Source organism: Pangasianodon hypophthalmus, chromosome 21, assembly GCF_027358585.1.
Source record: "Pangasianodon hypophthalmus isolate fPanHyp1 chromosome 21, fPanHyp1.pri, whole genome shotgun sequence".
Lineage (NCBI taxonomy): Eukaryota > Metazoa > Chordata > Actinopteri > Siluriformes > Pangasiidae > Pangasianodon > Pangasianodon hypophthalmus.
The window spans coordinates 19,792,449-19,810,515 of NC_069730.1; the positions used below are offsets into that span (position 1 = coordinate 19,792,449).

At 36.0% G+C, this 18,067-nt stretch overlaps 1 protein-coding gene across 5 annotated transcripts in view; it reads right to left on the reverse strand.

Moving 5' to 3' along the window:
* ptprfb (protein tyrosine phosphatase receptor type Fb) overlaps positions 1 to 18,067 on the reverse strand; it is a 201,502-nt gene that overhangs the window by 126,440 nt on the left and 56,995 nt on the right. For all 5 annotated transcript variants that reach the window (XM_053227630.1, XM_053227633.1, XM_053227632.1 and 2 more), the window contains exon 2: positions 15,733 to 15,933. In XM_053227630.1, the coding sequence (XP_053083605.1) occupies positions 15,733 to 15,829 (97 nt within the window). In that variant the 5' untranslated portion in view covers positions 15,830 to 15,933. The remainder of the gene's footprint in view (positions 1 to 15,732; positions 15,934 to 18,067) is intronic.

An 18,067-nucleotide genomic window follows, 5' to 3' on the forward strand; every position in this document is an offset into this window, starting at 1 on the left:
TTGACATCACATCGCTGTTGAATTCTGGATTCTGATTGGTCAGAAGAGAAGAGGAGAGGAGAAGAGTCGACTGATTTTCTATAACGTTTCTAAACCAGTATCGTTTCTATAGTAACAGCTCATTCACAGGGACTTACAAAAATTGTGAGGTTTTCTGTAAGAACCCGTTTATTTACAATTCACTGAAGGAGTCTCCAGTTTTAGAGGTAACGCTGTAACTTTAACTTTTCCGGCATCTTCAGGACAGAAGAGTTTACGCTTTTTGCCATTTCTCGATAACAAGCTGCATTTTTTCATCTTGTTAACTTTACGAGAGGAATACTGAATAAAAAGAGAGAGAGAGGCTGGTGAGTAAACGACTGTTTATAGCTGCTATAACGTAAGTGACATTAAGTGTAACTATAAATGGATAAAAAGTATGACGCGTCATTCTTCCATCACTGTAAATTTGTAATCGTTGGCAAATTGCTGTGGTGTAAAAGGAATAAAACACTTCGGGACGTGACGTTACAGGAAAATAATCGCCTTCTGGTTGGTGGTAACAGTGACTCCGCTTCATCACACCACTCCGTCGCTGATTATTTTACTAGAACTGCACCACACACAGGGGTTTATTCATTACTTAACAATCAATTACTCAATGACTCGAGCTGCTTTTAGCCAATAAGAATGCACCATTTTGTGCTTACACTTTTTTTTTTTTTGCATTCTGTTACACTTTACCCATGGTGCTAAAAATAAGAAAATAATTAAGTATGTGTTCCATCAAATTGTTAAATCTTTGGATCATTTTCCACTTTGATCGTAACGGGGATTTACTGAAATTGTTCCACACGATACAATACGATTTGACGATACCATCGAATCTGCTATTGCACGATATGATACGATACGATTCCATATCGTATCCAACTTCCGTTAATTTGTGAATGATGACGTAGCAAAGAACTTTTTTTAAGTATCAGAGTTGTTTTTATTTTACACACCATTTGTTTGTCATTTTTTGATAATAAATAATTTACGATCGTTGCATTAATTCATTTCAATCATTGCGTTCTGAATCAATGTATCGATCTAAATCATCGTATCATTACACTCCTACATCAGACTGTAAAGCCAGGATTTGATATTAGACTGTTAGCGTATCGACTGTATATACACAAATATACGTTTACGTGCTACAAGTGGGTGATCTAGATCGACGTTTTTTCCTGTTAGAGATATTTTTATTTAATAAAATAATGAATAAAGTCACAGATATTTTTCTTCACACTTACACCCATTTCTTGAAGTTTAACCAAAAATGTTACTAGTGTGTGTGTATATATATATATATATATATATATATATATATATATATATATAAAAACAAAATATTTCATGTCATCTGTAGAAGAAGAAGAAAATAACCCAGCTCTTGTAGCTGAGAAAAACGGCCGTGCCCTTCTGCTTTTATGTATCTGCTAATAAAAGATCGCAGCAGCCGCGGCAAAGGGAACAAAATCAATAGCTAGTTAACATAACGTAGTGCCTATATGAAGAGCGGCGTGTTGGTGACTAGCAGGCAGATGACGTGTGTTAAATCATCAGTGTAGCTGATACAGAGGCTTGACCTTGCTGTAGGACATCAGGTTCACTGGGGAGCCGTGAGTAGAGACGAAGCTAACGCTGCCTGTGTGGGTCTATTCTTTCAAATCCGGAGTGTACCAACTAAAAACCCCCTGACCCTCCGAACTGCTGGTCAGGCTGACATTTAAATGACATTTACGCCTTAGTTCCCCAGGAAGCGGGTATGATTGGCACAGCAGCTCCTCATAAAAGTGGCTTTTATCTGTATCACCATCCACACCATGCCTCCGCAGCTTCAGCGTGATTCTCCCAGCATGCCTTTCACTCCGCATGTGTGTACGCACCAAAAACCACCCCCCCCAACTGCCCACCGAGACTCCATACCCTCCCTACTTGATGTTTTGTATTTAAGCCTAATTAGCAACCCTCAAAGATCCGGGCTCGTTAAGCTCTTTAAAGCACATGCTCCACATTAACGTATGGATGGAAAAGCCGTTGAAAGGACGGATGAACGGATCAGAGAAGTTCTCACGGAAGAAGGAGCTCTTTAAAGGAGCAATGATGAAAACACACCCTCACCAAACGGTGCTAATCTGCTTACACACAATGCCGTCCTCTATGGTGACCTCTGACCTCGTCCAGGCTGGCGTTTTTTGCGTGAACTTTTCAGCACCGGCACCGAGAAAAAGAACACTCATGAGCAAAAAAAAAAAAAAAGAAAGAAAAACTGTTTCAACTTGTTCAAGAAGATGCTTTTTTTTTTTTTTTTTACAGCCGTTTACAAAAGATGCTACTGTTTATGAATAAAATGTTTCTTCTCATAAGGGATTTAAACTTTCAGTTACACATCCACAATTACTGTAACTAACATTCATGCTAGGTTTACAATAACAACCACTCTAGCTACCATTCCAGCTAACCAGAATATTTAAAAATGTTTCCTTGCAGCAAAACAAACAATCGTAATCGTAAACAAAAGAAATGCGTGAAAGGGAGCTTTGCACATATGCGACAATTGATATGATCTGATATTGTCTCTAATTTTTGACATGATAATGAAATTAAACAAAAAAAAAAAAAAAACACTGAAGCTATGATTATTATTCATGCAAAAACGTCCTAATTTTGCTTAGGCGGTATAACAAGAGTTCTGTAAAACATCCGTTTTACAGCGTTGTACACCAGAGGAGAACAAGCTAGCTATTCTTTTTTTTTTAACGAAAATACATATCAATGTGTATGTAAAGTGAGCCGAATACGCTTTTACTGAATACGCAGTTATTGAAATAAATAGCATTATTGATTAATAAACTGCAAACACTCATGTAGACTATGTCAGTTTGTGTTAATTACTTATCAGTTAGTTATAAATTCGTTACGTGCCATAACGTAATGTTTTATCCATATGTAGTTACATTTAACAAGTTGGTTCTTTTTCTCACTTACGTTATAGCAGCTATAAACAGTCGTTCCCTCACCAGCTTCTCTGTTTCAGCTCATCACGAACATGTTACAGAGAAACTGCAACGCATCAGAGCTGCTGAATAACTGAACTACGCCCAATTTTTTAAAGCGTTTTTATGTACGGTGAACTGATCCAGCAGTCCTGGTACGCCTGACGTCTCATACGGGAAATCACAAAACATTGAGATGATACATCGAGGCAACTTATAGACTGATTCTTCCTCTGCTTGACTTGAGGGATTCGGTCTTATACTCGAGCGTGACTCGTAGGCTGTTAAAAGTTTTGTTTAGCATAACTGAACCCTCGCGCTATTGAGTACAAACCTGGACGGCACCCAGTCATGATGCCAGGGCGTATTCCTCATTTTTAACAGGCTGAATCTCTCTCTTGTTTTGTCACCAGAGCTGAAATAATGAGGTAATAGCGCTATTCCCCTATGATTCCCCCTCTCTCCCTCTTTGATCTGATATCAAGTCGAGGTTGGAAACCAAAGATGATGATTCACGTCTTTGAAAAGCCCACCACGGGCACCGGTTTAAAGGCTAAAGTAATGCTAAACCTCCCACTGCACGGGTCATATGATACTCCTTACCTCGATTAGCAGGAAGCAGTTTTTTTTTTTTTTTTTCATCAGACTCTTCAAAGATGCATGAGCGAACACTGAGCTAATGCTTTCGGTAAGTGATTTTCTGCTCGGTGGATGGCTGGGTGAGGGATGTGTTCACTCCCATCAGCGAGAGTAACAGTATTTACTCTTGATTTGTGTCAGTGCTGAGAATGGTGAACAGGCATGCCTGAGGATACTGTAATCATTTCGGGTGTAATATAGGAAAGTGGAACGAAGGCCGTCAATCTGTTGCATGGCTACCTGATGCTCCTTCAGATTTGTTCACGGTTACAAGACAGATGTCCTCGCATAATTTGTCTTAATGGTATACCAGAAATTGCTCAAGTCACGGACGATTTGCTATCTTCGCACTGTTGAGTCAAAAAGCCATAACCTGACTTCCCATAAATGTAAAGTTTATTACCAATCCAGTTGATAAAAAGGCAAAAAATGTCAAATACTTCAGAAAAAGTCTGCCAAGATGATATATCTCTCTCTCGCTTTCATCAGTTGACGGAAATCCTGGACGTTATTACTGTAATGCTCTTCACAGTGGGCACAGTGGAAATGCGTAATTGCATTCCGAGTTTATGTCCTGCGCCATTCTGTTAAATAATTCACCCAACCCGGAAAGCAACATGCTCAACAGCCGCCTTTCTCAGAGATCACTTAGAGAGAAGCGTTTCTCTTTTTTGTGCATTTATCAGCCTGTTTATTCGTTCTCTCTCCCTCTGTTTATGCTCACATAATGGACCCGAGATAATGTGAAAAAAAAAAAAAAAATCAAGAAAAGCACCATTAATGCTCCCAGAGCAGTAACACAACACTTTTCCCTCCAGGATTTTAATACAAATAATAAGCGGGATCCATTTAACAAGTTGATAATGTGCCACGGAATTGAGAAAAATATTGTTATTGAACTGATTAGGCAAGATAATGTGACGTTAATTGGAAGCAAAACCTTGGAAATGGGGCAGAATTACATTAATGGAAGCTTTCGGCTGAAAGGACGGCGGCCGATAGCATCAGATCATCAGACACATTTCCGCTAAGTGCACCAGTGAAGGGGTAAAAAGATAAAACTGGTAATCTATTATTAATGAAAACGAATGGGCATCTCTCTGGTTTGGGTATTGATTCCACACTCTACCCGGATTGACTCGAGCGATTAGTTTCCACAAAATCCATGTCTCTCTTGGGTACTTTGTTTTTGCCAGCTTCCAAAAAAGCTGATGAAGTGTCCTTAAATTAAAAGAGGAATTTTTTTTTTGTGAATCTGTGAATGTTCACGTTCAGCATATATGCCACGGATTATAAGCATCTCTAGGACACGAATGCTGACGTGTGTTAGGCCACCTGTTCTTGCACCTGTAGCTTTGGCGAATTTAAAAGGGGCCCGTCATCCTGCAGAGCCATCTGGGAGGTCAGGATGTGGCTTTTCTCCCTTCTCCACTGACCCTTGACCCCATCAAAGCTCCTCGGAGCATGAAGTAACCCTAGACCTTAAAAGCTCAGGCTGTCAATGCACAAACGAGGCGGTCTAATGGAACCACACCAAAGGAAACCCACCACCACCCCCACCACCATCTCTTCCGCCCAAACATCACTCGCATCATTACCACTTATTTGCAAAATAGCATCTTCTGGACTTAGTATTCAGGTCTCAATTTCCAGATGTTACACTTACACATCTGTGTCCTTTGTTTTATAAAGCTATAAAGCAAAACATTCGCACAGTCATCGTCTTATCTTTTCATGTTGTATGACGTTGTCTAGCTTAACCGGATACTGCCTTCGGTATTCCGTCGTTAGTGCGTAGGGTGTATTTATTTACGCTCATGTCTACCATCCTGTGTATTTTCTGCTGTTCTACACATGTTTCGCTGAAGCTGTATAGTTGTACGTTCGTGTCCTACACAGTTGTACAGTTGTGCGTTAGCTCATTTGCTTTCCTGCTTGCGTACTGCATGTCTACTGTATTTCACCGTAATCCCACGGGCTTGACATTTCGTCACAACCTATACGACTAGATGAATGTGTGATAAAAAATGGACATGACTTGACATTTCACATACAGGAACTCCAGCAGAGATACCTCTGTGTGTGTGTGTGTGTTTTCTGTGTGTTTTTCAGGCATGTTGGGAGAACGGTGTCCTGGAGAATCTGCCAGAATATCAGTACCTAATGAGTGTGATGAGTTTGATGAATCGAAGCTTCAAAAACAAACGAGCTACGAAAGTTGTAGATTGGAACAACTGTCACGTTTCCAGAGTTAGCAGTGTTTTTAATTCGTAAGTTTTCCTCACTGACAAACCTTCATTCCCGTGGTAAAATTTCAACAGCCTCTAAGGGACTTTAATGCACTTGGTTCAAAGTAAGGATGCACCAATATAGGTGCGGATCTAACGATGCAGATATCCGATATTTGTCAAGCTGCAAATTAGGACTAATTAGGACAACAGCTGGATTAACATGCAGCGTTACTGATGCTTATTCGTATAGCGATTTAGTGAAAATATTAAAATATCAGAGACATCAAAATACACTTGTCTAAGATATTGCAGGTATCAAGACATCTTTTTATAACTTTTTAAGTTTTTTAATGACAAGCAGCTGACTTGACAGTTTTCTACTGTAAAAATCTTTACAGTTGTAAACTTTTTGTATAGTTTTTTTTTTGTTTTACATTTTTCCCTCGTACACAGTGTTAATTTATTTTTGTAGATCTTAAAGTTTTATTTTTAAATGCTGTTTTGCTAGCAGTTGTTTAGGAAACCTATATATATCATCTATCATAGAAATGAATGAATGAATACATATATATATATATATATATATATATATATATATATATATATATATATATATATATACTTCCCACATATCGAGCTTCATTAAATATGCCTTTTCATCTCCGCTAAAATATTAAACAGTAATGACGGGAGTTTATGGATGTTATAGCTATTGAAAGCTGTCAAAAACAGTTTGAGATGAGCTGGACTAATATTCTCTGGCAAAATCTCAATTACTGTTCTGCCAGACCCCGAGGAATTTTTCTGTCTTCTTATATTTATTAGTTTTATTCACGTACTCTCCATCACGGAGACTTTTCAAATCAATACGTAAGTGCTTATATAGTGGTATCTAAGCCTTATCTACATTAGCTTGAAATATAAAGTGTATAAATAATAAATTCACATAGTTGTTCTACAAGAGAACTGCAGTAAAAAAAAAAAATGGCAGTCTTCTTTTCAAGAGAGAGAGAGAGAAAAAAAATTCTGAATGGATAAACCAACAAAATGGCGGCAGACTCCGAGTCTCCAAAAGACAGCGAGTTGAAATGTGTGGCCAGCGAGCCACAGCTAAAAATTAAAGAGGCATGAAATCAGCAGATTGGAAATATTTGCCGAGGTTAAGCGACAGTGATCAGCGGAGACCTCGGGCACGGCTGAGGTCACTTACCCCGGGCGTGGCATTACCCAGAGGCGCGGCTACGGCATAAACATGAGTGGCTGAGCTTTATTGGTCATGACCTGCACGTAATGTGGACTAGCCTGACATTTTCCTCAGAGGACTCATTGAGTCAATAGAGTGCGCCGCTGAAATACACAATTTCACCCCGGCCGTGATCGAGTTCCAACCGAGTGATGCTGCGGATAAAATGATGTCAACTTGTGGCATCGTTCTCAAACTTTTTTTTTCCACTATATTTTCCGGATAATGGAAGGTATACTTCTGAATTCTGGAGGCTACACAAGTACCAGGAATTTATTTATCATGTTTGAGCTGCTATTCTTCTATTAGAAGTGAATATACTGTTAGTAAGGAATAAAACACTTCAGGATGTGCTGTTATCGGAAAATAATCAACAATGAAGCGGAGTTGCCACTGCTGTCACCATAGTGTACACCTAGAAATGTTTTATTCCTCTTATACCACGGCAATTTGTCAACAATTACAATTTTTTCCTTATTAAAGAGCAACATGTCATACTTATTTTTTTCTGTTTGTAATGTAATGTTCCGTGGAACAAGTGAGTTCCTGTTCTCGCTTATGTTACAGCAGCTATAAAGAGTCGTTCCCTCACCAGCGTCTCTTTTTTTCCTCAATCTTGAAGTTAATATGACAAAAAATACAGCTTGTAATTTTTTTTTTTTTTTTAGCAGAAAAATGTGTAAACTTTCCAGCATCTTTAGGACAGAGAAAAGTTACAGCTTTACCTCTGAGTGTTACAGAGTGCTGACACTGGAGACTCCTTCCATACTTTTCTCCTCACAGAAAATTCACCATTACGAATTGCACATCACAGCTGCTGTTACAGAAAATTAATCAACACCTTCTGACCAATCAGAAACCAGAACTCACTAGGATGGCAATGCAAAAATTAGAATTTACTCATGGAAAGTGTGATTTTTTTTGCATAAAATCTTCATCTTTAAGAATATTTCTGAACCTTATTCATCTATTTGTTCATTTGTCCTCTTCCAAAGTCAAAATATTCGACTGCACCAGATTATTTTGCATTTAACTTCTGATTAGATTTATTCCTGATTCACAACATCTAACATACGTTGTTGTTGTTGTTGTTTTTAATTAATTGATTTACAGCAGAGCTGATATAAAACCGACTCTGGATCTGGATCAATATTTCAAATCTTTCTTATCCTTCCCGCACTTTTGTCGTCTTTTGGCTAAAAAGCCTCGTCAAGCTCGAAGCACATTTCTAAAGCGCTTTTTTTTTTTTTATCCATTTCCTTATTTGTACTCTTTCAGTTACGGAATAAAAATCCATTCCCCCGGCGCCGGAATATTCAGCATCCCGCTCGGCATAAACCCAGAATCCTTCCTGTTCTTATTCACAGCGAATTTTCAGCAGATGCTCGAGATAAATTATATTAAACTTTGCTTCTGATCTGAATCAATTTTCAAGCTTTTTTTTTTTTTTTTTTTTTTCCAGAAACGCTTTCGGTGTTGACTCGCAAAAATAAATGGAGGAATAAAGCGCTTCAAGTCGGTGCTCCATTTTTTTATCCATTATTTTTATTTGTACTCTTTCAGCTACAGAATAAAAATTCAGCTCATGCACTTCACTTCACTTCACTTCACTACAGTCAGCCTTATCCTTATTCAATACATATTTTATATATTCATTAAGGTGTGTGTTTTCTTCAGCCGTCACCTTGGAACAGACCGTGTGTGTCATTGGAGCGGTGGACTGGGAGAGAATCCCAGAGGATGATGGGAAGCAGAATGGAATGATGGACAGACATAAAGGCAGAGAAGGAGGATCACGTCAGCCATCTTTCCACCACAAACCCCCACTAATGACCACGATAACTTTATTAATTCTGTGCTCAAGTTAAAATCTCCCTCGGAGACCGAGCGTTCCCTCGCTCCGGACCCGAACCCCGAGCGGCAGGGCGAAATGTAATTACAGGGCTTTTGGGATCCAAACCCAAAGCCCCGAGCCTGACAGGGACATTAATTATTAAGTCGATATAACGGGTCCGCCATTACTAAAGCTTTCATCCAAACATGTAGCACAGCGAGGGGGAAAGAGTCAATACTGCAAATGTAATTATAGAAAGAAACAAAAAAAACACCCAAGTTGTTTTTTTGTTTTTTTTGTTCCTCTTGAATTGTTTAAGATCCGAAACCAATCAGAAAGCCCAAACCATCCAAAGAACCCTTAAAGGAACCGCGTTTTATGTACTGATTAAGAAAAAGATGTTTCTTTGACACTTTTATTTATTTATGTATTTATTTTTTAAGAAAAAAAGATCAATCTAGGACTCCTGCATCTTCTTATTCTTTTTTTTTCCCCTCAATAAACTCTTAATTGAACCGTGTTTCAATTCAGTTTGAATTCAATTAAATTATTATGTCACTATTTTAATATTTTTATTTTCTTTTTCTTTTTTTTTTTTTTTTTTTTTTTTAAAGTGATGAATCTAGAACATGTTAAGATTTGTAGTCTAGTGTGGTAGACTGGTATGGGAAAATTTAAAAAAAAAAAAAAAAAGTATACTATATAATTATAAAAAGCAAAACTTTATTATTTCTAGGAAATATTTTCTAATTCTGGAAAAAAAAACAACAAAAAAAAAACAGAACCGCTCAAAGGTGAAACGCTAGAAAAAATTGTTTAAGGTCCAAGTAGAATCCATCAAAAAGTCGAAACCATCCAAAGAACTTCTTTTTGTATTTGAGATTTTGGTGCACGTTTTATTTTTTTAATTTTAATTTATTTATTAATTTATTTATTTTTTAGAAAAAAAAAGGTAAATCTAGGACTCTGCTATCTTCTCATCACACACTCTGTTTAATTTTTATTTATTTATTTATTTTTTATTTAAATTTCATTTTAATTGAACTAAAATTGAATTCAACTTGAATTCAATTTAATCAATTAAATATTTTTCTTTTTCTTTTTTAAGAAAAAAGGGCTGAATCCAGGACACTTTTCAGTCTGGTCCGGAAAAAAATGCAAACAAATACACACAATAAACGAAGCTCGATGAATCTGTGAGAAACAATCCCACATCACCATTTAATAAAAATAAAAAAGATCTAAGATTTTAAACTCACCATGTTACTGACTCTTAATCCCTGAGCTATCACTACAGATTCGTTTTGTTTAAATTATTTCAACGCTCGATGTGAATGACGTTTGCGCTCGACATCCCCGAGTGCCAGGCTGCATTTTATCACCAGGAATAAAATTCCTGCGAAGTCATTATCTCCGACACGACATCCATCCCGCTCCTTTAACATATTGCTGCATCAATCAAAGCGCAAAGCGCGACAGTGATGAATGTCCGGAAATGACATTAGCTGTCGGGAAACGCTTCTGATTTATGACGAGCGTAAGACAGCTTCGCGTTGGCCTCGTGCCAGAGGGCTCAAGGTAAGTTCATTTCTCAGCAGAACTGATCCTTTACGCCGTGGAACACCTACGTGACCTGAACAGTGGAACGTTATCACGGGTCTGTGACTGGAGAGAAAGAAAAAAATTTTACTGAAGCATTCTTAAACCAGGTGGAAACCTGTGTATACCGATAAGACTTTCTTTCTTTCTTTCTTTCTTTCTTTCTTTCCCCTGGCGCGTTAAAGCAACGGCGGTGTGGTTGGAGACCCCGGGTCCCCAGGTGGACGCCCACAAATTGGATTGTGTGTTTAAGCGTCCACAGGGCGAGCGATACAGACGAGACAGGAAAATTGAATCTTTCTAATTAAAAGTAACCGTATCAGCGATGGAGTGGCACTCGGGATGTAATTCTATTTAAGCCCACAGCTGTGATCTCCAGCCCAGGAACGAGCGAGAGCGGACGGACGGATACACGGATGCAGAGGGAGTAAAAAGAGCGGATCGGACGGCGTGGAGGCGTTTGAAACGGCCGAGCGAGGGGTCGACGGAGGTTAATGATCAGAGATTAATGGTTTAATTATGCTGCGGAGAGGCAGAGATCCAAACGCTGAGCCGTGGCCTGCATTCAGCAACAACATCAACATCGTCCTCTGTCCTTCACACAACGCTGGCCATTAACACCATCACTGTGTCAAAGTGTGTGTGTGTGTGTGTGTGTGTGTGTGTGTGTGTGTCATGCTTATTACTAAATGTGTCATTCTGTCTACTCTTATTACACAACCACAACTGTGGATAACGGACAAATAAATTCAATAAGCTGCTCTGGTTAAGTAAGGAACAAATCACCTGGGGTTGTGCAGTTCTAGTAAACTAATCAACGACAGGCTGGTGTGATGAAGCGATGTTACTGTTACCGAGATAAAGCCGATTATTTTCCTACAACAGCACGTGTTTCAATTCCTCTTATAACACAGAAATTTACCAACGATCACAATTGTTTTTCATTTATTAACAAACAAAACATCATATTTTTTTATCCACTTATAGTTACATTTAATGTTGTGAAACTCCTCTGTCCTGAAGACGTCTGAAAAACCTAAAGTTACAGCTTTACCTCTGACTTTTACAAAGCACTGACACTGGAGACTCCTTCCATAAATGTTACATAAATGTTTTTTGAGCATTTGGAATCCATTTTCCATGTTTTAGTCGGCTAACGTACGTCTAAACGAAACGCAGACCCTCATCGCTTGATGTAAGAAAAGTAGGAAAAGTTTCATCTTGTAAGTATTTTTCAGTTTTGTTTTTAAAATAAAATGAAAATGTTTTAATAAATCAGGAATAAACAAAAAATATTAAAACCACAAAAGATTTAACTTTAAATTAATTAGTAAAGTACAGTATTGTTCAAATGTATTAAAAAAACATTTTTAAATAATGAAAAGTATCAAAACAATTACTATATAAAGTAGAAAAAAGTAAATGTATGAATTAAAAAATAAATTTAAATTAAATCAATTTGTTTTTGTGCTTAGAACTGTATAAATCCTCTTCTGTATACTGCCCTGCATAAATATGTATATGTATGTGCATATATTTTATTTGTGTATTTTTATTTATTTATTTATTTATTTATTTTCAAGCTGTTAGTTTGTTCCAGGCTTCTTGGAGAACTTTTTTTTTCTTTGAAATATCTGACATGTGGTCTGTTTTTAATACGGTCTATTATTAACCAAATGCAAAAGTTCTCGGTAACGTTAAATATTAAAATAAATTAAAATAAATAAATATTTAGAAGTGTTTTTCCCCGTGTTTTGCTGATGCATTAATGCAGTAGGCATAAAAGAGGCATGTAAGAGGAGCTGAATGTATTTAAAGCCGAGTCGGTGAGGTCGAGCCGCTCCACCCTGAACACTGGCTCCTCCACCGTATAATTCAGCTCCTGATTACAGACAACAAAACGCTAAAACCCGCTGTTTGTGGTCGCACATATTCCATCCAACGCTATTCTTAGGGTTTTACTCGCTTAACTCGCCGTTCTGGACGCGTTTACGACAGCGCAGAGACCTGAATCGTCAGAAATGTTTAATGCGCTCGCTCCGTATCTGTCAGAAGGTCCGGCGGCGGACGGCGGAATGTGCGACGGGAATAACGAGGAATAACGCGGCGTGTGTTAAACTACATCGCTAAACATCGAGCGTATTCCGACGAGCGAAGGTGAAAGGGGCGGGAATCTTCACCCACGTCCGACGACGTTCAAAAACGATCACCTACAAAGTGATTACCTTCAGTAAAGTTTGTAAAAATAATTTTAAAATATATCACAATTTCTCACAGGCTCAGCGTAGCGATGTAGAGACGATACGGCAAAAATATCACAACATTCAAAAGCAAATATATAAATAAATAATATACAAACTGCACAAAATATAGCTTTGCTAAGAACGTGCCAGAAAAACACTGTGGTCACATTTTTTAAAAATATATATATATTTTTAGATTTTTGTATGTAAAATTTTTAATCATTTTAAAATTATTTTTAGTCACACTTGACACTGATTATACGTTCAGACAAAAATTGAGGGAAAAAATAAAATATTTCTTACAAAAAATTTACTCTGTTAATGCTAAAAACAACTTAAAAATAAGCAAATTTATGCCATATTTCTTATCAGTTTCTAAAATTGTTTTTCTGATAAAATTCCGATTGTGTAAAATATCTCATCTTTAGGATTTGTTTTATCGATTTTTAGATTTTAGTTTGTTTTATTGATTTGCTTTATTATTAAAAATATTATTTTGGCAGTTTATTTTTATATGGAAAGAATTTTTTATGGAAACTTTTGAACTTAAAAACTGCTATATAAATAAAGGTTTTTATTATCTAGATTATTAACATTTATATGATTTTATACAGATTATAATTATATTTTTATATGTAGGTTTACTTTTATATTTTTATATCCAAAGGACGTGAATAAAAAACCTGTACATACAGTGTATGTACAATATTTATGTTTATATTTATTAATTTTTAGCTACATTTTTTGTTTATATTATACTCAATATTTTTATTGCAATTTTTTTTTTAATATTATTAGTTTTATTTAAAATGATCAAGTTTTAGTCTTCCTCTTTTTATAAAAACATGTTGCAGCGCACACACCACGTCTCAGGAAAGTGCACTGCGATGTATACATAGATATAGAAATAATATTTAGCTATTTATAGCAGATACTTAAAAGAATTTTATTAAGACCATGTGTTTGGAAAGCAGGCAGCCTACAGAGGTAGCAATTTAGGGCAAAAAGATTAAGTCTGTGGCATTCCGTGTGGCATTCCGTGTGTCATTCCCGGAGAAGGCCATCGAGCTAAGAAAAAAACGGAGCAGTCGCTCTGACTAAGAACTAATTCCTTCACCATGTAATTTATTCTTAATGATGTCATAAGTCTGAACCCCGGATCTAACGAAGTTTAAAGCAGGTCACAGGAAGCTGAAAGCAGGTTACAGGAAGCTGAAAGCTGGACACAAGGCGAATTAAGCGACTCTCTGAGCCGCGATCGAGCCAAAACCACGACTCGGCTTCAAAACCATCAACATGTGTGTGTTCAGACTCTTTAAAGCTTAAAGCCACTAACGAGGCAAAATAAGCTGCGGCCAAAATAGCAATCACGGGGGGCCAAGCACCAGGCAGACGTTTATCAACACCCTATTATTAGCATTTGTGGTTAAACTTCAAGCACCAATTCTATTTTCAACTCTATAATTACAGCATCTTTGGAAGGAGTATTTATACATGAATTGTGAAGTGTTTTAGACTGTTTTCATTTTACTGGAAACATTTAAAATCCTAATCTTTTTTTTTGTTCCCTTTAATACAGTGTTGTTGTTTTTTTTAAATTATTATTATAATTTTTTTTTTTAAAGAAACCTTGGTTTAAAGAGGACTGGGAGGCTGCAGGATGCAACCAGAAGGTCAAGCAAGTGGGAGACTTTTACTTAAATGTTTTTTTTTTTTTTTTTTTAATTTTATTTTTTATTGTTTTTTTTTCCCCACTGACAGAGTGGTAGTGTTCATATTTAATTAAAAAAATGTAATCCTAAAATTATTTACATATAAAAGATTAAAATGTAAATTTTTAAAAAATTTTTTAATAACTATGCAAAAATATTTTAAAACGTTTTCGCTTCATCATCGTGGAATAAAAGTAAAAAAAAACTCAGTTTAATCCGTTTTAAATTAAATTCATAATACAGAGTTCAAAAAAGGAAGAGTTCTGAACATTTTCCAATTCCACTGCACTAAAATAATAAAACCTTAATAATTTGAATACAAGCGTCTAAAAATTCCTGCAAAATAAGTGTTTTAATATATGATAAAAGAACTAAAAAAATGTAATGTATGTGCTATATCAAGTTAAAATCAAGTTAAATTCTTTGATCTGAATTTGATTTAACACTCAGTATCAGTTTTAGTAATATCATAATAACATATGAGGCAAATTTACTTAATTTTTAAGTTGTTTTAGATAAACAGAAGACAAAATATAGCTAATTGGTCACTGAAATGTATTTTCATTTTAAAAAACGTTGATTTATTCCTCCATTTTTTTTTTTTTACACAAGTTTTGATTTTAAATCCAAATATAGACACAGATATTTGGATCAATAAACACATCCAGATATAAATACATGAATTACAAATATTAATCACTAAATCAATAAAATATAAGAATCCAGAAGCGCTCAACAATAACCGAGTGTCAGTAGATTATAGAGTAGGGGGCCAAAACTTTTGCATCCATCTGTTCTTCTATTATTCTTTTATAAATGTATAAAATTTTGATTCATCTCTCTGACTCATTGTTCATTAACAGTAAGTCCAGGCATAAACTAGCTAATTCTGAGGCTACAAGCTAGCTAGCTTGAAGGTATTGAGTTTTTTAAATAATGTGAACGCACAGTAACCATGGAAACGCATCAAAACAGTCCGGAATATCAACATTTTCCTCAGATATGTTGGTAAATTCCTCAGAAAAAAGACTATACTGCTAAAACTACACTTTATTTACATTTAGCATCAACCGCTAACCCAATTTCGGCCATATTGAGGATTTAAATCGAGTTCACGCATACAGCGGGGTTTAAACTGTTTTTTTTTGTGCTTCCTGTTCAAAAAGTGATCGGTTTAGAGCAGATATTTTCATTGCCGGTATACTCACTGTCGGCGTGGGAGGGAAAGGCCGTGCAGCCGAGCAGAAGCAGGACAGAAAGCCAGCGAGGCGTCAAGGGCACTGAGGGGCAAATATGAGGCACCATGTTCCAGGTTGGCACTTCTTCTTCTTCTTCTTCCTCCTCCTCCTCCTCCTCCTCCTCAATGCCGCTCTTTCCTTCCTCGCTCTTACGCAATCATAGGCTAAAACCTAAACGAAAAGAACAACACATGACATTTAATCGCAGGAAGTCGAGGGTTAACGAGGAAAACAAACACTCATCAAATTACTGTCAAATGGCTGAAATCAGCAGGACACCGGGGGAGCGGGACGAGGACTTAACCCCTGACCTTAACACACTTTAGGATATTAAAGTGACCTCACACAGATGGTGCACACACACACACACACACACACACACACACTCTCTCTCACACACACACACACACACACACTCACAAATTTTCTTTGTTTGGTCAAAGCATCTGATTTTCTTTTTTTTTTTTGTTTTTTTTTTTTTGTTTAATCTTTGACTTCCCATTAAATACATACGTAAATAAATTACGTAAATAAACGATTAATTAAAAATTTAATCTACTAAAATAACTAAATAAAATAAAAGTGAAATAAAATAAGTAAATAATATTAACTGAAATGCATAAAATTAAATTAAAATAACTTGATTTTAAATAAATGAAACAAATAAATGAAAATATTCTTTTTTTAAACTTTAAAAAATAAATGTATAAATAAAAAAAGAAAAGAAAAATATAAATAAGTTTTTAATGAACATATACATTAATACACAAACAAATAAACAAATAAACATCTACAAAAATTTATATCATTTTGTTGATTTACGAGTACAAATTTCGCCATATTTCACAAATTTCCGCTACGTAAAAAAGCTAACATTGAGTGCTATTTGCATAACTAGCGTTGGAAATAAGCATAGCTACAAGCAGCTACTATTTAAATTATAAGTAAGTAAACTTTAATATGTATTTTATTCCATTGTGTTATGTATTTTAGATATTTTATGGAGTACAAGTTGACTTGAGGTTACTTGTTTCTAATATGACAACGTAAAAATAAAAAAATTAAAAAACACAAACATTTATTCTCTGAAATTCTGTGAGATAAACGCAAATGAATGTAGCTTCATATATCCTTTACAGTATGCTGTGTGTTTAATTTGGTGTTAATTAATTGTGTCTGTGCTAACTAATCACTTTTTTCTTGCTAAAACACGCACTAATTTGTTACGTAAAGTCACACAATCACTTTAATCACGTTGTAGTGTCTCATCACTTGACGTGGCGAAGCTGTTTCTTTATCCTGTTTAATTTTTTTCTTTAAAGTAGCTAAGTTTATTTTTTTTCCAGGATAACTTTCTTTTTATCGTTCCTGTAAAGTATGTTTACGAGAGAAAAACTTTAACGTGTTTGCATTTTCTCGGTTATAGTTCTACCGTGCTAGCTTAGGTTTGTCAGTGATTAATCGATATTTTTTAGCACGAATCAATCACGGAAAATCCTTGAATTTTGCAATATTCCAATTTTATTTTAAACACACTAACAGGAAAGTCTCGGTTTACTTTCAACACGCTGTACGCCGGCATTCCTCAAGGATCGGTCTTCGGCGTAAACAGAAGTAAGAACTCCAATTATTCCGATTTTTTTTTCATCTCGATGATATATCCGTTGCCATATGGCTGACTGGAGTGTAGGAGGAAATAATAAATAAAATAAAGAAAGAAAATCTTGAGTATAGCACATTAGCACATTAGAATATGGAGATGTGTTTTAAAATTCAGTGTATTCCTGGTGGGGTTTGCAGTACGACGGTGTCGGTGTGAGCGTCACGCTCAGACGAGGTGATACACGGGTGCTCGGTCCACCTCAGACCATCTGCTTCTGTCCTCCCGCTGAAACACCACCAACAAAGTTCTGCCAAAAATCTGACGTCGTTTACACGACTATATTAATCACGCGTTTCCATATAGATTCATACAGACATGCTCCTATCACGGGTACGGTTTGAAATTGTTACAATACTGATGTTTATTTTTAACTCCATTTTCATGTAGATGTTTAATCTGAAGAATAATCAAACATCATTTTTCAAACATAGTTTATTTTTGGATCAATAAACGCATCCATGTACAAATACATGAATTAAATACTAAAAATATAATAAAAATATTAACCACTAAATCAATAAAATATTAGAAACAAGAAGCGTTCAACAATAACTGAGTCTCGGTACATCATAGAGCAGGGGGCCAAAACTTTTGCACCCATCTGTTCTTCTATTATTCTTTTAGAAACATATAAAATTACGA